General features: G+C 42.4%; 1 protein-coding gene across 1 annotated transcript in view; it reads left to right on the forward strand.

Moving 5' to 3' along the window:
• Positions 1-22,471, forward strand: part of irag2 (inositol 1,4,5-triphosphate receptor associated 2) — a 53,012-nt gene that overhangs the window by 18,520 nt on the left and 12,021 nt on the right. Inside the window, exons 2-8 of the mRNA XM_088287891.1 lie at positions 15,215-15,315; positions 15,717-15,878; positions 20,116-20,762; positions 21,066-21,170; positions 21,809-21,989; positions 22,063-22,121; positions 22,205-22,280. Coding sequence (XP_088144017.1) covers positions 15,242-15,315; positions 15,717-15,878; positions 20,116-20,762; positions 21,066-21,170; positions 21,809-21,989; positions 22,063-22,121; positions 22,205-22,280 — 1,304 coding nt within the window. The 5' untranslated portion in view covers positions 15,215-15,241. The remainder of the gene's footprint in view (positions 1-15,214; positions 15,316-15,716; positions 15,879-20,115; positions 20,763-21,065; positions 21,171-21,808; positions 21,990-22,062; positions 22,122-22,204; positions 22,281-22,471) is intronic.

Genomic DNA, 22,471 nt, shown 5'->3' on the forward strand with positions numbered 1-22,471 from the left:
GTCAGCGTCTCAAAGAACGCAATTACCGTTGCCTCGCAGTCAGGCCGCCATTCACAAAACGGGGAAATTGGATCTCTCAGATGTCCACAAAAAAACAAAACAAATGGATTGTTATGCTTGTCAGCGATTGTGTTCGGCGGGATCTCGTTGAGCTCCAGGTGGCGCAACACCTCGTTTAAAAAAATCGGCACAACCAAAAATCGTTACATCCGTTTTGTTTTATTCTGCAATGTCAGTTGCTATTTATCAAAGTTGTCAAGTCAACCGGTGGCACGTGGTGGGGGGGTCAAGGCCTGCAAGGCCTTCTCTGCTGGCTTAACATAATCACGAAAAAAATGATCATATTTTTCACATTGATGTCATGTTATAACCTAGTGTTGAATTTTTATCCAATCAGAATTCAGCTAGTTCCTGTTGCCGGGCAGATTTCATGATACGAATAGCACGCGCCATTCGTCCGAGGCTTTCAGATAAAATTGTGCGGGCGTCTGTTCTGTGTCTCAAGGGGGCTTTTACTGTTGATAGACAGTTGCGATAGCCAATCAGCACAGTAAGGCCTTCTCGCTGGCCTTAGGCTGAAAGTGATGAACGCGGCTTGTGATTGGATACTGGCGGCGCTATGCGGAATCAACACACCCGAACGTGGTAACTGGCGACCGTTTGACAAATGACAAAACAAGTGACACCCAAAAAACATTTTGAAAGACAACTGGTCCAAGTGACGTCGGAATGTTCATCAAAGGACTTTTTGAGTGGCAGACGGGCCGATTTTTCCCGCGTACGTTTAACGTGACATCAAGAGACGCGCGCTTCCCCCCCCCCCCCCGTCTTCGCCGCGACACAAACGTTCCCGTCTCTATTTGATAGCGACAACAACGGAGCTCCTCACAATGCGGCGCGGCGCCCGCAGACAAGAGTGACGCGAGATATAATCTGCTCCGACGACAACAAGAGGGCGAGGGGGGAAGAGTGGCGCGCGGCGTCTTTACGCAATTACGAGTCGGAGCCACAATGAAGCTGTCGGAAAACAAAAGCAAAGAACGACAAGCTATTGTTGGAGACGATATCTCGGATGCTTGAAAAGGGGGCGGATGAAACAACCGCGGGAAACAATGTGACACACAAAGTCAAGTGAAAGTGGAGCTTAACGCCGATGAATTACAAGGTCGCTGTGAAATCTTTCCGCGCGTGACCGCGCCGGAGAAAAGAAAGCCACGTTTGTAAAGCGATGTCATTAAAACGGAATGCCGCGTTTCCACCCGCATCCTCTGCGCTGCAGTTTTAGGGGTGCGGGGGGGGAGTACAAATAAGTGATATCATGTGGTTGCATAAGTTTACACACCCTCTTGTGATTTGTGGTTAAGTTCAGAATCAACCAATCACATTCATGTTAAATGAGTCGGCTTATGCCAGCCGTGATTTAAAGTCATTGACGCTTAGTAAAATTCTGATGTTCTAGTTGGCTTTTCGTGACTTTTTAACCGATGTGTTTCAGTCTCGGTTTCAATGGGTCTGAACAAAATAAACATTTTATGGTCCTGCTCGAAATGTCTATATCACGTCGACAAAAGGCATCCTTGGCAAACGTGTTGAATTAATCCTTCAAAGCTGGCCGCCTCGTAAGACAATGCGACGTTAATTACACAAAGCACACCCCGCCTCCTAAAAAAAAAAAAGCAACAGCGTAGATCACGTCTCTTGGCTCATATGATGTATTATTAATCCAATTTCACGCGAATTCTTAATTTTTTTTGGGGGGGGGGTTAAAAAAAAATAACAAAAATCACACGGCGCAGATTAATGAGGTAAACGTAATGATCTGAGATGATCAAAGACGATCGGTGTCGGGGCAAAGTATAGCCACCAATTAGTAAAACAAGCGACTAAAATATGCACCACCGTTGCTGATGAAAAGACGGGGTCAGACAGAATGGACTCATTTCACAAATAAAAACCACGCGCACCAGACAAGACCCTGTGTGTGTGTGTGTGTGTGTGTGTTCTCAGGAAGAGGGGGTTATGTACAGTATAGATTTAAATTCCCCATGTGTCCATGAGCGAGTGTGTGCGGTCCCTCAAGAGCGCCAGGAGAGGAGCTGACTTTACTTTGATAACAATAATAAGGTAACTCGTTTGGAAAACATTGCCTCACGCCAACTTCAGTTCATTAGAGCGGTCTCGACAAAGGTTCAGATGTTTTACACTAACTTGTGTCGTCTACTTGTTTTTGCATAGAAATGGGGACATTCAAGATAATACACAGCCCCCTATAATATAGCTAAAGTTTAGAAACCAAAACGCAATTAAACTGATCTTGGCTGATCGTCACTTATACTCAACTTTGGGACGTCCACTTAAATCGCACCTACATATAATATTGTCCGAAATTATTCTTTTGTAGTACCGTAATAGCGGGTCACACCGCATCGCGCCGCGCAACGTCCGCAATCAGCTCGTATATATCACTTGACAATGGCTGTATTTTTAGAGCGGTGAATGTTGCGCGACAGTATGTGCGACCCTGAGGCGGCACGCACTCTTTGTCGGAAGTGAATTGCATGTTCCAGGTGTGGAAGAATGGCAAACGCACGAGTGGCGTTATTATAGATTGCCGGGGATGAAACGGCAAGTGTTGTGGTTGACCTTTTAGTCGTCAAGCGAGCATCCTGAACAATTTCTTGCAGTCTTTATCACAGAGGAGAAATTCTTAGCCAGTGTTGCAGGGAGATAATAGAACGAGTCGTCAGGCTTTTTATGTTCTCTGATGTTCAATAGGGTATGGATCAGGGTTCTTAAGACATTCATGAGCAGTTTAAGCTGTTTTTTTTTTATCCTGTTAGAGGGTCCATGACCGACTGCTGAGTCACTTACATGAATGCTTTATTGTTTTCAAACTTTCACTTTTTCAAGACAACCAATGCCGGGTGTAGCAAAGCAGCCCCAGTAAATGACGGACAACAATCGTTGAAATACCGGACAGCTCATTTTGCTGCAACCGGTGATCGTAACCAAGGATTGAGTCCATTTTCCCCACAAGCATTTGTGGCATCTCAAATTAAACTCCAAGTTATTTCTGCAACCAAAGATTTTTATCCACGTGTATCGAAATACCCGCAATGGTGCTGACGACGCAACTCCACCTGCCTGCGTCGTCTAACAGATGGCGGCAGTAGAAAAGAGTGGATGTGCTCCAGCAAGCCGCCACGTTTATTCGGGATTTTGTTTACTTTACTTCTTGTCTTGTACAAGATCAACAGTCTGTAAAAGTACTGACACTTTTTTTTTTCTTGTCAGCTGAGCCCAAAAGAATAGGCTGAAACTCATCAGGTGCATTGGGAGATTATTTTTGAGGGACTGACAGATGTCTCTCACCATCTGACTCATACCTGCATCTAAAAATGTTTCTTGCTCTCTGCGGGGCCTCGGGTCACACTCACTGGAAGACACACACACACACACACACACACACACGCATTCTTGTATTTGTTACCTTTTTAAGACCACCCATAAAATGCCTTCTTTACACTTCTTACCAGGCCACAACAATAAACGGGACAGTCAGAGTTTATTCAGACTGCTACTTTTATTTTGCATACTAAAATATCGTTTTAGAGATTTATTGGGGGGGTTTTAGATAAAAAAAAAACCTGCATTAATTCTCATTCAATGTTTGAAAAGTCATGCATTGAATGAAGGTGATGCAGTTCAAATGGCTTTATCTCGATCCCTACTCAAACATTTGTCTTTTTTCCATTTTTTTGGGGGGAGTTAAGCAGCCCATAAAATATGTTTTGTTTTTTGCAAAGTACTCGCTTATTTAATAAAATTTTAAATCCGCGATCCGAAAATATCCCAAATAAATAAATAAATAAATAAAAAGCACCCCCTTTTTTAATATATATATATATATATATATATATTTTTTTTTTTTTTACACGCCACACCTCGCCACTCGCCGCTTAAAGCTATTGTGCCGATTCCCGAAAAAATTCCCGCCACGCTTTCAGCGTATTTATCGACGACCTTATGTGGAGCATGAGCAATTTGACTCCAGCTAAACGAAAATGATTCATCCCGTGCCTCGCTGTACCTCGCCGCTCCGTCGTAGCGCTTCCTTCTTTCTAATGTGCATTTTGCTGCCCACTGTACCTTGTAAATGCCACAGCGCGCCTTAGCAGAGGAGGGAAAGGGCTCAGGGGCAATCAGCGAACGTGCGGGGGCCGACCGGATGGGCTTGCGAGGCTGACAAAACGATATAATATGGCCGATCCCTGTCCAATTCGCTTTCACACTTGGCCGGTTCGGTTCGCGTTGGACTAAAAGCGGCGGGAAACAAAAGGGAGTCATTGGCGCCGTCTTGGTTCTAAAGTTAGCCGGGGCGGTTGAAACAAGGGAGCGTCTGAAGAGCGAGCGCGGAGGTCAGGTCGGGTATGACACACGTTGTTAGTCATTTACCGTCCGAGCACGGCTGGGTTTAGATAACGCGCGTTTGCTCGTTTGTTCACGTTGAAGGTCACTTTTGAAGTTGCGTCGAAAGTCGGCGTGACGGACATCAAAGCAAAAAAAATTTTTTTTTAAATCTGTGGTTTTCTTTTAGATCTCTAGAAGCTCTTCTTCTTTTTTTATTTTTTTTATTTTTATTTTAATTTTACAATCCTGTCAGCTGTTCACTGACATTTTTGCCCACGTACAATCTGCCGTTTTTTTTTTTTTTTTTTTTTTTTAGATTCAAATAAAATTGTTGCAGTTTGTTCGTACGACGTCAAATTGAGGAATGACCTCAAAACTGAATTTTTACAAATATTTTCTGGAGCAAATATTTATCGTATCCTTTTAATAGTAGACTTGAGAGCTTCCACTTCCTAAAGTCAAAACTGCTTTATTCATTTTTGTCGCTCAAAAGGAGCGCGATAATTTTTTCTAGAATTTGTCATGGAATTGCGCCCTTGTTTCAAAATTTATTTAAATTCATTAAAACATGAAAAAAATATATATTTTTCTGGAGTCTGGAATGAAAACCATTTGACCCAAACGGCCATCATGAGCACCAATGAGATTATTATTCCAACCTCGGAAAATCCATTTGTCTGAAATTCATTCTCCCACACTTGTGTAATTTTCTCCTAATGTTACGACATCGCGTTTCGGCGAAGTCACGGAGCCGCGGCCCGTGTTTTTCTAACTGCTTGTGATCCGTCAAAACCGAGCGTCTCAGATGTCGCAGTTTGCTTAAAAGGTGCATCCAATCAAAATCATGCGAAACACTCTTGAGGTTTACTTTGTTGGTTTCGCTCAGAATAGACCTCTTGTTACTTATCCGTATGTTGATCAGGGGGATGATGTTCTTCATTTGCTTTCTCATTTCCAGCGTCCAGGCAATACATAATTTTTTTTTTTCTTTTCATTTCGTCTGGCACGCACGTACAAAAGGAGGACAGTGCTGTCAATCTGCGACATTATTGAATTAAAGCCGAGGCGCGTGTACAAACACGCAAAAGCAGCAGGTATTCCTCGTGGTCGAGCTAGCTAGACAAAATTTGGCGGCGTGCCCCGGACCCCTGCTGCCTAAGGCTTGAGAGTCTGGCCAAAAAAAACTGAGGCAAGCCCGAAAAACGGCACTTAAAGCTCACAAAAAGTGCCCATGATTGAGAATAAAAAAGACTAAATGAGGCGTTTACATGCACAAGTGAATCCTCGGTTGGTTAATGGCGTTTGGGAGAAAAATTCTCTTGCTCTGTAGCGCATGTGAATGTGTCAGCGTATCAGGAAAAAAAAAAAAAAAATCTTCAAACATGGTTTTCTGAATAATATTACGTTTGTGGAATAGCCACCCATTTTTTTTTAGCACTTTCTGTTGACTAAAAATGACGTCACAGTTGCTCACTCACAGCTCAGCTGTTTTCTGAAACATGATTGGTCATTAGCTGAGCCATGAGCAACTGTCAAGTCATTTATAGTCAACAGAAGAGACAAAATGGCCGGCTCCCTGAAAAGCCTAAAAACGGGAGGATTTAGCTGCTTAAATCATATTCCACTAATGCAATATGTCAAAATGTCATATTTAGACTAGTGGAGGAAAATAGAACATATTACTGTAAAGAACATTTTTGGGTTGACTTCCCCTTTAAGATACAATACTACACAATACAACTTCATTAATTTTCACCCTATTCAGATAATTCTGACACATTTTAGGCCATTTTTAGCTATTTGTTTTTTAAGAACTGTATACAGTCTTGCTTTTGCACATTTTTTATTAAAATACGAGACAAATATTCTAAGTCGTGACAAAATAAAATAAAAAAAAAAACATTTACACACGCATTCACCACTCCCTTTATGGACAATTCAGTCATTTAGAATCTGAATTAATTCCACACATAGGCTGTAAATTATTTCCCCTGAGTCCGAGTGAAACAGCGAATCACTTTCAACTCCTCAGCCGGTAGCCCATAGCGCAGACTTAAACGCCCTCCAGTGGCGAAAACCGCACATTACAATCCCGTCTTTCTCACTCATCCGCAGCTCTTCCTTTTCTAACTTTGCTGTTTCATCACACAAACGCAAGACGATTGGTCCGCCCGCCCGCCGTGCTCCTCCAAGGCGGAGGAGGGAAGCACAGGAAGTCGTTGGAATATAAACAAGGCGCAATGGAGGAAGCAGGGGTCAAGGCGGCGCTTCCTGTTGAAAGCCAAGCAAAATTCCAATTGTTCATATTGCAGAGTTGCCTTTTTATCTACAAATCTTTACGTTGCCTATAGTGAACTATACCAAATAGAAATGTAACATTTGCTCCACCGTCATTATATTTTTTTTTTTATGAACACAATCTAAAGTCAATGTCACGTAGGGGTTATTGAAGTCCACTCAATTGTCAGATGTCCGCTTTGGATTTAGATTCCGATGCAGGCCGGACAAAACGACAGCATCTGGCCAGCATTATTTTAGCATATCATGATGAATGCCGATAATCTGGTATTATTGGGGGCATTAATTGTCCAACTCAATTACACTAATAGGACTGTAATGACTTGAAAAGGGTTACGTTTCGGGTGGCGGACAGGATGTGTGGTTGCTTCTCATTCCCACACGCACACTGGGAGATTACGTGCAACCCAAAAAAAAAAAAAAAAAAGGAAAGCGTTGTTTTGATTCGAACATGATGCCTATTTAAAAAATATGCACACTCAGTTTGTCTTTTTAAATTGTGTTTTTTTTTTCATACCGCAGCACTGCTTCCCACACAATTCTTACGAAGGGTGCTTAAAAAGTGTTATCAGCACTTTAGAGAAGCTGCAGCGCAACCAAATTTAAAAGAGGAAGGCATATGGTGAACATAAGAATGATCTCGACAGACTTAGCGCCAATAGCATCTGTATTTTAACAGTCTATCAGCTGTGGTGAGGGTGGATGGGAGGTGCGCGGAGGGAGGAGGGTGGGAATGCAAAAAGCTCCGAGGGATTTGGGAGAAAAGGATATGATTGCATTTATGTCCCATCAAGCCGCTTGCTGGATCCAGGGGAATGCCTAATATACGTCTGTATTTGGTCACCAGCTTACATCTGTCTGCTTATGGATTTGTGAGTTAAAAAAAAAACTATTTTGTTATAAAAAGAGAGGCGCCTCTCAACAGAGCCAGTGACTAATAACTAAAACCGACAGGGATGGCAGTCACACACACACACACACACAAACACACACACACGGTGACAACCACGCGCAACAAAGGCGACCAAATCTGACACATTTTCTCTGACAGTAGGATAACATTCTCCCACCCCTCGAGCTGAGCATATATTACCGTATACCCCATGCATAACCCCCAACACACTTTTCACATATTTGTCATAAACTGGGGACCGCAGAGACTTTGCAAAAGAAAAAATATATAATTTCATTGTACTCAATACAGATTAATTCAACACAATTATTTATTTTAGTTTTTTTTTTTTTTTACGACGTTAAAGTCAACTTATAGCATATTATTTGATTGTTGTAACCCCGGTGCCGCGTTCGTGCGTTCGGCGCCATTACCTTGTAAATCTGTCACCGCTCGGCCCATTCAAAAGGTAGACGATTTATTCTTGCCAGCTCGCAACATGGAGGTGAGGTCATGGGCCTGTCTGCCCCCACGACAACGCTCATTGTTCCACGAACAGACGCGGGACTTCCTGCTTCTGATAGTGAAACGCGTGAGCGAGAATATAAGAAATATTACGTACTGCAGCGTTCACCTTTATACGTGCTGCAGGCGACTTGAACAGCTGAATATTATTAGGGCTTAATGAGAGGCTCTTTAAATTGTGTGTGAATGTGATTGGCTAATTCATCCCGGTTGCATGGGGGTGTGCAGACTTTTGCAATCTCAGTTTGAAATTTTTTATTTGTCTCGGTTTCATTTTTGATATGCGTCTGAAGAAGGGGTGTGTAGACTTTTTTTTTTGGTCAACTGTAGGTTTTCGCTTTATGCGGCATGCGTTATTTTTTTCAGCAACTTTTAAATCGTTTAGTAAGTAATAAAAAATTTTTTTAAAAATTTAAAAAGTCCAAGATACCGCAATAAACATTTCTCAAGTTTTGCCATCAAGAATTATCATATCAATAGGTTATAACGTGACCGTATGGCAAATACGGCGCCATCTACGCGTAAAAATATAACTTACGGACGTAAAACGGACATATGGCATCGCGATGCAAAATAACAAAAATCATCTCATGCTCTTCCGATGCAAATAATTCAATCCCGCCGTGTTTTCATGTGCGAGGCAACAATAAAGTGGCCCTTTTTTTTTTTTTTCAACGTGTCACTAGTGAAATGACCGCCACAATCAATGTTGATAATACGTTCACTTCCCTTATAGCCTTCCTTCTTTGCTTCTCAAAGGTAATGGTAACAATTTTCTCCTTTCACTCTCACTCTCGGCCTCTTACTCATTTGGGAAATGCGAAAGGCTTTTTTTTTTTTTGTCTTTCGCCACAACGCTGAAAGCCTTTTGACCCAGCGAGTGAGGTTTTGTTGGCAGATTGATGCTTTCACACCGACATTAACTTTGAATCGTCGACGTTCAGAGGGCGCCCGGCGCCCCTGCGGAACAAACGCCCTCGAATTCGCCCCAAATAATCCCCTTGTGCCAGCGTTAGTGTAGGGTTCCTCTCGGAGCTGCGCGGAAAACGTCCGCCTATTATTTGCCCTTCCGTCACTCTGTCTGCCGTCTCGCTAATCATTATATTTAGCAAAGTGGCACTTTCACCTTTTGATAGGCGCTGTTGTGGATGATGCGGATGAATAAAAAAAAAAATAAATAAAAATATATGACAAGGTGGCACACATGGATGCAAATCTTCACCGTGGTAAAAAGATGCAGACATAATGTAAATGCACGGCTTATGCAAAATGGAGGAAAGATTTCTTGAGAATATTGCGAGAACAAAGTGCAACCTAATTATGGAATTGAATTGAGATTCAATTTCATTCATTATGAATGTAAATAAGGTGGCGATAAATGAGAGAAAGATCAACCCTGAGCCTGGTGAGCCTTTCACGACACTAAGTTATCATATTTTCCGGACTATAAGCCGCTATTTTTTTCCTCGATTTTGAACCATGCGGCTAATACAAGCTATTACGGCTTTTCTGCGGATTTTTTTTCTCGCCACTAGGGGCGCTCTATTATTCAGAAAATATGCAAAATAAATCTCTTTTAATTTATTTATTTATTTTATTTTTTTAATATTCAGGTGCGCCTTATAGTGCGGAAAATGTAGCAAATTTTTTTATAGCTGAATGTGCCGTCGTGTGTTCTTTTACAATCATAATGTGTGAAGACGAAATGTTTTCAAGTTATGTTCCTGCGAGATCAATATTTTCTCATTCACATTGGTCAATTGAAAGTTGCTCGCGAGTTATGCAACACTTGAGTAATTTTTTTTTCACTTTAGCCATTTTATTCTATTACTAGTACAATTTGGCTTTTTTTTTAATTATTATTAATTATTTATTTATTCAAGCAATCAACGTACTGAAATCTGCCGTAAAAAAAATAAATCATTCCTTTGCTTTTTTGTTCCACTTCAATTCGGAATAACAAAATAACGGGAGTTTCTATCCACACACCGGCGTCAATGTGTCGCTAAAGTGCACGCCAGAAGTGCAAAAACATTGAGGTTTGCGAGTGTTTGGATTCTGGTGAGGGCAACAGGGTAATGTTGTCTTTACGTACAAACATGAGGTATTGTCGAGCCCCACTCGCACCGGGTCACCGCAGAGGGGGAGTTCAGAGGGTCCAAAAGCTGCAAAACCCGAGCACACACACACGCACACATTCAAGACACTGACTTGCCAAAGGACCCTTTATGCACTGTTCTTTTTTTTCCAGGAGAAAAACTTTTTTATACATGGTGATAAAAGCAAAAAAATAAAAAAAATTAAATAAAAAAATCAGCACGATTAAGAGCACCGCATACATTAACGTCCGTACTTTTCCTCGTCATTGAAAAGCACAAGCGCGCGTTTGTCCAAATGAAACCCACGTTAATGAACGTACGACTCAAGCGAAGGCAAACACATCGTCACAATTGGGTCATTTATGTCCCTGTTTCTGCACCCCACATTCATACTTGGCAGGCGGCGGACGGCTGTGTTGTTTCAGCGAGCGGGAGGAGAACTTATGCACTTGACGTTTAGACGTCAAGAAAAAAAAAAAAGAAAACATAAACTATGGACACATACGCATTGTGAGCGAGCCTTAAATAGCACACGCGTGTGTGTGTGTGTGTGTGTGTGGGTGTTACTCCATTGACGCCTGTGCTCTCCCACGGGAACTCAAACCCAGCTGAGAGAAAAGGGCGAGTAATCCCCCTCGAAATCTGATTTTCTTTTTTTTTTTTTACATTCTGTTCATTTTCCATGTGTCTATTTCGACAAAGGTCAAGGCAACCTCCGACCTCGGTATGACTTCAGTCCCCCCCCTCCCCATTTGACATCATGGCTTGCGCGACGTCTTCTTTTATTCTACAGGACCGACCAAAGTTGTTCATTGGCCAGTTGGCTGCCACGCTTGCTGCCTGAGCTGGCACGTTGCTGAGGTGGTCAGCATGCAATGGGTTACTCCATGTGTGTGTGTGTGTGTGTGTGTGAGTCACTCCCACCTGCAGGGAGACAGCGCGGTGCCAGCTGCCAGGCCTGGAGAGCATTAGTCAGAACTAACATCTCTCCCTTTTTTGATACACGTGTACACAAATATTCGGCATACCACTGAATAATTAGTACATGACAGTGTGCATGTTTATACCCTCATTTGGGGACGCTGCTCTGTAAATAAACCTGAAATGATCATTTGACACATTTATCATCGACGAATGATCAGTTTTAAAAATCGAATATAACTTTGCCCCCCCCCCTCCCGTTGCCTAAAATGGAGGGGGGGGAAATTATTTCTTCCCATGTGTGTGTGTGTGTGTGTGACAGCAGCGCTTCTCCATTACAACTCTGATGAGAACTAAAACAGCTTTTACCACAAAGCAAATCAGGCTTTGGTGCTGAAGCTGTGTGAGTGACACTGATCTCTCTGTGAGTGTGTGCGCGCACGCGTCTGATCTCCGTCCATCCATCGAGCCGTCCATCCATTTACTCTAAGCTCTTAAGCAGCGCTGCTGTTAAAAAGTCTCCTAAAACTCTAAGCCAAGAGAGATAACATGAGCGGCGGGGAGGATAACGTTGATGTCATGTCAGGCGCACACAACCGCCGCCCAGTGTTCCTCTCGTGTTAACAAAACCCATCACACCGCTGTCTGTCTGTCTCTCTGTCTGTGTGAAGGCATGCGTTAATCTCCTTTTAATCACCAGCTCTTATTTACCCCCCCCAAAAAAAAAAAAATGTTTCATTAATGCGTCCGAAAAGGGGGGAAGGGGGGGGGGGGGGGTCAGTGAGATGATGGTGATAACAGTGATGATTTTGTGATTAAATGATGCCATCAATGTGTTGTGGATTAACATGTGCATGGAAATAGATTAGTTCTGCACTCGTGAGTGGCAGGCCTCCAAAGGTGCACGCCTGCTTTCTCTTTTTTTTTTTTTTTTTTAGGGTGGTTGAAGGTTTGTTTGCTAATAGCGCCCTCCTCTGGTCAACGCTGACATGAGCATTAAAATTTGTCATTATTAAAATACGTGCTCATTCTTGAATTGAAATTGCAGGCATTGCATGCTCAAAAAAAGAAAAATAGTTAATAGTAGCGACCATGTATTTTTATTATTATTAATTTATCATTTTAAAATTTTATCTTTAATAAGAATTTTAAAAAATGTTGCACGTGAGAAGCAGGTATTATTTTTGTCCATTTAGGGGTCGACATTCTCGGACTGTAAATGTGTGTGGCTTTACAAGGCAGGGTCTAACTCAGGTGTGGGCAAACTACGGCCCGGGGGCCACATGCGGCCCTTTAAACGTTTTAATCTAGCCCGCTGAACTTGAAAAAAAAATTGAATAAACCTTTTTTATTTTCAAAATACTCTGACGTGTCAAAGACAGATATTTTGTTGTAATGCTCTTGTTCATTCATTTTCATTTAAAATTAAATATTTTTTTTTTCTCCAATGAGGTGAGGTTACCAAAACACTCCATCCATCTGGTCCTAGTCTGGCCCCTCTGTCAAATTTTAGAACCCATTGTGGCCCGCCAATCAAAAAGTTTGCCCACCCCTGGTCTAACTGGTGAGTGACGTGGGAGTCGGCAACCTCATCATGCCTGTCATCGCACGGTAGTGTGTGATTGCGTAATTGTAGCGTGCACGTTGCAAACTAGTAATGCACTACTAGTAAGGCTATCGTGCTAGTGCGAGGGCAAAAAAAAAAAAATACATGGACCTTCACTCATTTACTGCCATTGACGGCTAAAGACGTCCAAAAGCCTTTTTTTTTTTTTTTTTTTTAACTCGGCTGGTCATGAATGAGTTAAAATGGGTCTCAAGTATTATCAAGTAAACGCTCACAGGGAAGGAAAGGGTAAAGAAAAGGCAAATAGGAGACAAACAGGCCCGGGAAGAGGAAGCAAAGACGACAACGACGACTACACAAAGTGGCGCCGAGTTCATTAATTAGACTTTCAAATTGGACTAACTCAAGATGACAGCGTAGTTCTTGTCAAATCACATCAAGCCCCCCCGGCCAGAGGGAGGAAGGGAGCGAGGAAAAGGGCGGCCGCACATGCTCAGAGCCAAACGTGGCTCTTTGGAGCTGAATGGCTGCCATCTTCCTCTCGCTCTCCCTTCCTCTTCCTTCTCCTTGGCTCGCTCGCTCGCTCCTTTGCCTCGGATTACACCCCGACGCCTCCCGTGTGCCCTCGCGTGAATGTCACAGACGCCTTAATATGAAGTGACAGGACATCAGCAAGAGTTTTGGGGGACAAATGGGGGTTCCTGCTTTTTGATCGTGAACACGGAGACGCGGCAAAGTCGATTTACATGAAGAAAAAAAAATGCAAGATGTGAAGCGCTTGGTTTGAATTATGCGGAAACTGCATCTTCTCACGCAGGGGTGTGTAAACTTTTGCCCCTGGGGGGCCACGTTTGATTTGGATGGGCCAGGTAAAAATAAAAATGAAAAAAATTCAATTATTATTTAATAAAGTAAAAGCACAAATGAATGTTAATTTTGCTAATGTTTGAATTTTATTATTTATTATTGCACGTTTTCGATTGATTTAACATTTTGAATGCAGTAAAAAAAAAATGATATAAACATGCAGTGCGGCTGGTCTGAAAAGTTGAAAACAAATATATATGAACATTCCTTCTGCCATATTTACTACATATGAGGATGCTTTTCAATCCTTGACTTTATTAAAAAAAAGGAAGTCATGCTGTTTTAATTGTAATTTATTAAGCAACATTGCATGAGATAACAGCAACTTTTGGTCATTAAAGCATTTTTTTATGCCTAGCAAGAAATAAACTTGCATGAACAGTGCAAAGATTGCATGTGAGTTCAAATTATTATTTTTTTTTTTTTTTATTCTTGGTGAAGGCACATTTCCTGATGACGGTTAAACCAAGAAGGCCCAGTCACTGGCTGTGCGGCCATACTGCAAGACAAAAAAAAAAATAAGACCGGGAAAAAAAGATTGGCAAGGATGAAAACTTTCCCCTCCCTTCAGGGTCCAAACAAAACTCCTGTCACTAAGCAATAAAGTTCCCCTCACCCAGTGTCTTCTTAATTGCGAACAAATCACAAATTAGAAAAAATGAAATTAAACACCCTTGAGCAAATCTGCCAACTCGGCCACCGAGGCGACACAACAGAGAAGGAAATAATAACAATCACAACAAAATGTTCCCCCCAATCCGTGACAGCTGCGGAGACAAATCCAATTATTTGCCTCTCATTCGGCAAATTTGTTCTAATGGTCCAAGTGAGAAAGTAAATAAACGCACGCGAAGGGGAAACAAAAGGATGTGATTTCTAATTAACTTGAAAGAGGAACAGGGAGGGCGACTTAGTAAACCCATCTTTCATCCGCAGCCTCGGACCACTCGTTTGTTTGTTGCACAATGTTGCCAAATGAAATGTCAACAGATTTAAAGGCGCCGCGCTGTTTTTTTTGGTCGATTTTATTGTTCATTAAGCCTCCGCGCGCTTGTCCGAGGCTTCTTCGTTTTGCGGCATCTCGGCTTTTTGAAGATCACAAAAAAAAAAAAATGTAATAAATAAAAAAATATTGCCGAGGCAATAATTGGGTTTGTGCAATTACAACGGGCTTAATGAGCGAACGCAGGAGTTTGCCACTCGGGCCTCTATCTGCGGATGAAGCCACAAAGCACATTGTGCAAGGGGGGGGGGGGGGGGCGAAGGGGGGGGGCACATTCACAAGGCGCCCGAGCGGCACGCTCATCCCTTGTGAGGCCTGCATGAAAGATGCGGCGCTCATCTCCTGCCTCGCTGTGATTAGAAGAATAAACAGATTCGGTTTAATTCTTAAACGCAAAATAAATCATAAAAAAAAAAATAAAATAAAAAAAAAAAATCCTAAACTTTTCTCAAAGCTGCCGCGCACCAACCTGAATATCTTTGAGTTGTTTCAAGATACGAGCGGCCAGCTGGGAACTCTCGTCCTGGCGGGGGATGCGCAAGTGCTACGTAAAAAGAACGTCCATCAAATACGGGAAGTTTCCTCTTGTGTAATTAATTTATGAATATTTGTGAACTACCTCTCCCAAGTAGACGATTTCTCCCACCGGGCAGATCATCATGGCCGTGCCGGAACCAAACACCTGCTTGAGGCGGCCATGCTCGAGAGCGCCACGGAGCTGGGCCATGTTCAGGTAGCGCTCGGTTACTTTAAACTCCCCCTTTGGCGGAGAAAAGGTTAAAGTTCAGGGCAGTAGGTTGGACAGTGGTGGGCGGTCAAGGCCATTAAGGCCTTCTCTGCTGGCCTCACATCATCAAGAAATCATGATCATATTCTTCACGTTGATGCCATTTTTTATATCCTAGTGTTGAATTTGTAGGTTAGAGTTTTTAGCCAATCAGAATTTAGCTAGCTCGTGTTGCCAGGCAGATTTCGTTCAAAAATCTAGAACATTCTTGCTTTTTAAACCACAATGGCCGAAGGAGGGAAAAGTGTGGATTTAATTGCAGATACGCTTGCGAGGCCAGTTTCAAGCTAGGTCGTCCAACACTCACTTCGTACTGTGTAAGTGTCTCTCTGTATATTAATTTCCAGGCCGACGTGTGAAATGGACGGCCCGCCACTTAGGTTCGAATTAGTCTCGTGTTTGTGTTACCCATTGTCTGGCGAGTTCGAGGATGCTCCGTCGAGTGACGCCTGGGAGGATGACGCCGTTCAGGGGCGGCGTGGCGAGCTCTTCTTCTACGAGTTGGAAAGGTAGGACAGGTAAAAAGTATGAAAAGAAAAATCATGGCAAGCATTAAATGTATCGAGGAAAATATTGGACATACTGACCTCCATCCTCGTTGATCCAGTGGACAAAAATATTCATGGTGCCCACTTCGGTGATTTGATGGTCCTCGCCATACAACCACAGCACCTGTTGACATCCGCTATCCTCCGCCTCGTACTGTGCAAACAGCGTCCCGCCATAGTTCCTGAAAAAAATTAAAATAAAAATAGATACCGCGCTTTATTTGTGTGATTATAATGTGGACTAATAATCGACAGTTCAGGTTTCCCACCCTCCCATCTTGCAGTTTCCGGTCCCTCCTTCCCAGGCGCGTATGTACTTCGGGTCGGCCCACAAGGAGATGTCTTTGGTCGCCTTGTCAAAGTACAAACCCACTGGGCTCATGATGACAAACAGCAAGGCTCGGTCAGGTTTTTTTACATTCAGAGATGGCTAGAGGACAAACGAATGTCATTCAATATATGTCGATAACGTCAAATGCTGGCTACTCGACTGGTTACCTCCGTGCTGATCAATGCGGGTCTGATGTAAAGACTGGCTGTATCGGAGCAAGGAATCCAGTCTTGGTCGACTTCCACAAGTCTCCTGATACACTCCAGCAACTCTGATGGTTCAAAAATCTGAAAGAGGAAATACATGCTCCTCAAAAGTCAGTAAGTAACGTGGTGTGCCTCAGGGTTCAATTTGAGGTACTTGAATTTTTTATGGATTTAAATTGTTCCACGACTTCTTTGACATGTAACTTACCGGTAGACAGGCCCTCCTTGCCGAGTTGACCATGCGTTCCATATTGAGCAAGGGCCTGAAGAGACGCAGTCGATTGTCACCCCCACGGTAAGCCTTCAGACCTTCAAACAGCTGAGGAGAAGAAGTTCAGATTCGACTGGGAGTGTTCGAAAAAGTCCACACCGGGCTCATGTCGCTTAACCTGAACGCCATAGTGCAGTGACGAGCAAGCCGGGTGAAGCGGCAGGTTCTCGAAAGGCTTGATGAGGGGCGCCCGCCAGCCCTCGGAAGTGTTCCACTCGATAGTCAGCATGTGGTTTGTGAAGACTGTCCCGAAGGAGGCCACGGCGGGTTGTGTTACCGGAGCCGTGGACAGCTTGATAACGAGGTCTGCTGCCTGAGCACATCCAAAATATTTACACGCTAACTTCATCACTTAAGACGAAGGTTATTGAACTTCGTAACACATGTGATCATTTTTATTGTAAGACACGCTGGAATTCAACACTATACTCAAATAATGGTTCAATCAGTCCTGATGACACCACCTAGACGCAGCAGACATAATTTAAACAATAAAGGACCTAAAATTGATCCTTGAGGCACACCACGTTACGTCGTAGACTTTCAAGGAACATGTATATGAACCTTCACGGATTAAAAAAAAAAAAAAAACTGTATGGCAGAGGCCATCCAGATATTTTAGTTGATTTAAAAGAATGGTTTGCCCGATCAAAAGTAGAACTACGATCCAGCAGTACCAACACAGAGAAGATGAATTGCAAATGTACATAAAAATTCAGTAAGTCAAGTGCACTTAACATGTGGACTGAACTAAACTGCCTCGCCTTGTTTTATGCACTTTGATCATTTACATGAGTGATTATTTCAAGCGCCGCTAGAGGGAGCCCTCACTTTGACAATTTATTGAACGTGAATCGCCCTACATCTGTGTCGCCGTAATTTCCAACACATTACTCATAACATGGATTAGACAGGACCCTTCTGCCTTTCCTCCTCATGCAGGCTCCTCCAGACCTAATCCCAGATTATAATTTGATGACCAACAACATTGTAGTTTTTCGTTTACATTCTGTCCCGTGAAATTGTGGATGTGTTTCCTATTTTTTTTTTTTTTTTTTTTTTTAATGTTGTTTTGTGCTCATCATAACCAAGATAACACATGAGGAGCAGTCTCAGCATGCGTCATAATCCTTCCTCACTGTTACCTGTTCACACACTGTGCTGTCAGGTGCTTAAGTGGCTATAAATACGACATGGGCATGCTGTGTCTGTCTTCCAGTGTGGGTGCGGTGAAAGTAGATGAAACCAGATGAGCCTTTTGTACTACTCGAGGTTTAGGACCAAATATCTGTTGGGTTGTCTTCAGTGCAAGCCACACGACGCCCTGAAAGTTGGCACACACTTGGCACAAAGTGAAAGTGGATGTGTGTGTGAGTGACCTAATCTCCACCTGAGAGCTTTGGCTACTTAGTGAGCGCCTGGACGGTGTGTTCTGCTCAGAGGAGGACCAGACCACTTGAGTTGTTGGGTTCAATTCAGATGGATTTACGGGGGGGGGGGAAAAATGGATGATGGTTTCAATGCATTTATAATTTTTAGCTTCTTTGTCTTCTACAAGGAGTTTTTTTTTTTTTTTTTTTAAGCGTGAATCAGCAAGATGCTGCAACTGAGGGTAGGTGATGAACTGCATTTGTCCACGACAAAGCATCAAAGTACCTTGAAGCTTGGAACGCTGCAGTCGCCCTTAATCATCGGCGTGTCCATGATGACAGAACGCTGTAAAAATTGTAAAAGTAAACACCCAAATATGGATTTTATTTCTGTGTGTTTTGAAAATGCTAACTTTGGCATCAGGGCACAATGTAATTTAATGTAGTGGTTCTCAAACTTTTACACCAAGTACCACAAAAAAAAAGGACCCATATTTAAATTTATTACTAATAAATAAATATATTATTAAGATATATATTTCTTATTAAAAAAAGAATTAAACAGTCATGTATTTCATCATGCATACATTGCATTGGTTTCCAACAAATCTAACTGTAAAATTCAAAGTGAATTATTCATTGTGACAAAATATTGTGGTGTGGCAATGTCAACACAAGCCATAGTCTTTAAAAATATTTTTTTAGCAGAGTTTTCCAAAAAAAAAAAAAAATCATCATATCGATAGAGATGCTGTTGCCCATCTCGTCAGCAGTCCTAAGTAGCTAAATGTTAAGTATTTCTGTGATAGGACATACCTTGAAAGCAGGAGACGTCTGGACTGTATAATGAATGATGTTGGAAGTTTTCAGGCGAAGTCGCTTTAAAAAAAATATTTACACAAGCAATGGAACGTGGGACAAAAGTGTGAAAAGGAGTCCGGTTGGTTTCCAAATGTGGCCGCCCTACTGCTTTGCGATAAGTTGATTTAGTATTGCTATTAGACTTTTAAATTTGCGTAACGTCTGACGTTTGTTGGGTTAACTCCCTTTTATTTTATTTTTTTAACGCTGTTGTTACCACCTTCCAACACAGAGTGGCGCTGTTATCTTTCTTTTAGATAACTCCGACTACGCGTGCGCGAGACTTGAACGCTCGGCTTGATTACCTATCGATCTTATTAAGGTAACGACAACTTGTGTATTTTTGTCTTTTAACGCTGTTTAAGGTAAGGTTACGTTTTTTAAATAATACTTTTTCAGGTGACTACCTGTCTTTGCGTTGACAAGGGTGACGAGGAGACAAAACGTGACTTTTATCGCCTCTAATTTTGTTAATTTAAATGGCAAATACAGAAATGTTTGCGTAGATGAATAATGTGTCTTGTGGTAGGCCCTTTATTAATGTATTAACGGCTGTACGTCAGTTTAATTAGTTTTAATTATCCGCACCTGGTGCCTTTTTTTTAAACAACGTTCTAATTTTATTTTATTTCTATTTTCCTATTGTACCGACTTGATGTATGGATGATTAAACCATGCATTTTTTTTTAAAAGTGGCATTTTATTTAATCGTCATTGGTTTATTTCAAACTTTTATTTAAATATCATTATCCCAATACATCTAATACTGAAAATGCACATAAATGCTATTCAATTGGTCATTGCCCTTATTATTTTTCCTCTAAAAGTTTATATTTTACATTTCCACAAGTCTGTCTCATATATTTAGTGGGCTAAACGTAGCTAGCTAGCCTGCCTGCATAAAATTAACATTTTATTTTTATTTTACAAATATAGCTGCAGTCATGCTAATTCTAAGAAGTATTATTTTTTTAAGGTGCCTTTTGTCTGGCCTAGTTTGGGATTTTAAATATAAATGTGAGTTTGTGTTGACCTGGTGGAGACTTTAAACTTGAATTCTTAAACTTTACACTCCTTTCTCCCTGAAATAAGGTCAAAATTCCCCCAAGAAATTCCACAGCCATAGCTGTCTCTGACCTCTCTACTGGTCTTCTTCCAGGCTACAACCTCACTTGATCATGGACTACTACCCGCCCCAGCTAACGCGACGCCACAACCCGGTGGACAGCATCTGCCGCAAAATTCAGACCATCCAGTGGCGTGGCGACCGGGAGCCCAATAGCCCCTTCCAAATCCCTAAAATAACCTCCAGCAACTACGACAACCCCCAGTGTGGCCTCAGACACAACCTGGAGGCCATCTTGAAAACGGGGGTCCACAGGAGCAAGGAGAAAAGTCACGGGATGCTGAACTCTCCGTCATCTCAGAAGCGTAACATGGCTCGCTCCATCCCATCATCCACCCCTTCCACTCCGGCGGGCAACACCTCTGCGAACATCACATACACCATCACTAGTACGCTCGGGGAGAGAAAAAATGTTGATCAAAGTGCAACAAAACCATTCAAAACCTGGCAGAAATATTGCTCCACTCCCACGGACCAGACCAAAGACTCGCCGTGCGTCACGTTCACACGAGGCGGACAACAGTCGGCACAACCCGGGAGCGAAAGAGGACCCGCTCTCTCTCGCACCTTCACCCCGATTCACAGCTCCGTCTCGTATGAGCTCAACTTCAGCCCCGCCGACACGACGAGCTCCGTGGAGGGCGAGCTGGTTGTCAGAAGACTGTCACTGGGAGATGGAGGTAACGTTTATGTAAAATAAATCGGATATCGTCGGGTGATTGATTGAATGTCGGAACAGTCACAAAATTGTTAGTTCTCTGTGACATACTATGTGGGGGGAAACGACTACAGAGTGTGAGATGTGTTCTCTAAAAGCCAAGATAATATTGAGGAAGCTGACTTAAATGAGCCCGAGTACAAACTCAAGTATAAAAATGGTGCACCTTATGTAACGCCGCAGACTTTTACATTGACAGCCACATTCGTCATTGGCGCCCTGAGGTGCAGTTGCGTATCATGTGCTCGTCTTTCCTCCTGCTTAGGAAACACGCCGGCCTCCGAGAGCAAAAACATGGCAGAAGTCAGCCTTATTTGCGAGGAGAATCTCCTCGACACCATCTTCCATGCTTGTGACACGCAGCGTCGAGGTAACGCCGACACAAATGCACACACCCGGAACTTTTCCACGCTTCAGTCGGAAGGAATTTTTAGTTTTCTGACGCTCTTCTGTCTGGCTTTCCAATTGGGCTTCTGCTACCCTTTTACAGGAGCACTAACTTTTCTGGTAGTTGTTGTATATGAGAAATTTTATTTTACGTTTTTTTCTGGCAAAAGCGGGTGACTTAGCGAAAAGTTAAGGCGCTAGCATAAAGTGAACTTGCGGGCTTCATTTTTTTTTTGTTGACAAAATGGCCGATCCAAATAAAATTTATTTCCCCCCCCAAAAAAAATTATAATTATAATTCTCTTAATTTTCAATTGCAATAATGAGGGGGGAAAACTAATTTCAAAATCATTCAGCCCTAAAACCGAGTGGAGCTAATTTACAAAAGCACACATGACTTTATTTTTCTATTTGAATGACTTTTCTGACTATTTTATCCAAAAAGAGACTGGTGACGTCTCTTTGACAAGAAATTCTGCTCAGTTATGTGTCTCATATGTTGCGACATGTTTTAAACTTTTGACCCGAGGTAGGTGCGTCCAAGTGGCAAATATTTTCCCTCTTCAATCCGAGCAGTTTGACACCTCATCTTTTTTTTCCCCTATTCAATCCCTCTTCCAGGTAAGGTGTACGTGTCTCACATTGTGGACTTCTTGCGGCACACCACCAGCCGCACGTCGGAGGACAAAGGGCTTGAGGAACTGTGCAACATGCTGGATCCCGAACGTAAAGACGTTTCCATCGACTTGGACACGTATCACGCTGTCATGAGGGAGTGGATTGACGACTGCCGCAGCAATGGGTAAAGGGATGAGATGTTTATGTGCCCGTCGACAGTCCCCGGGTTTCACTTTGGCTACTCGGTTGCAAACTAGGGAGGAAGCATCAGAAGATGCCCCGCAGGAGTCACTCAAAGCGAGAGGCGGCGTTTCTGGTGAGTGTCCAAGTCCGTTTTTTTTTTTTTTTTGTTTTGTTTTTTTTTTTCACTGATTGTGTCGTTCGTGTTGTTTATTATAGGCAGGAAGTCCATGCTACTCAACATGACCTCGGGAAGCTTGGAGGGCTATGGAGGAGACGCGTCAAAAGCAGAATTGTACGTTATGTTGACTTGTATATCTTGCCTATTTTATTTTTTATTTTTTTATTTATTTTTTAATTTTTATATTTTTTTTATTTTATATTTCAGATTTTTTTTTATTTTAAAATCAACATATAATTCGATTTGTCACGCTCCAACGCACTTTTATGAGATGGTGTCCTGACCCTGTTACAGAAAACAAATAT

This window comes from Idiotropiscis lumnitzeri, chromosome 2, assembly GCF_059441095.1.
Source record: "Idiotropiscis lumnitzeri isolate Australia: NSW breed Sydney's pygmy pipehorse chromosome 2, RoL_Ilum_1.0, whole genome shotgun sequence".
NCBI classification, from domain to species: domain Eukaryota; kingdom Metazoa; phylum Chordata; class Actinopteri; order Syngnathiformes; family Syngnathidae; genus Idiotropiscis; species Idiotropiscis lumnitzeri.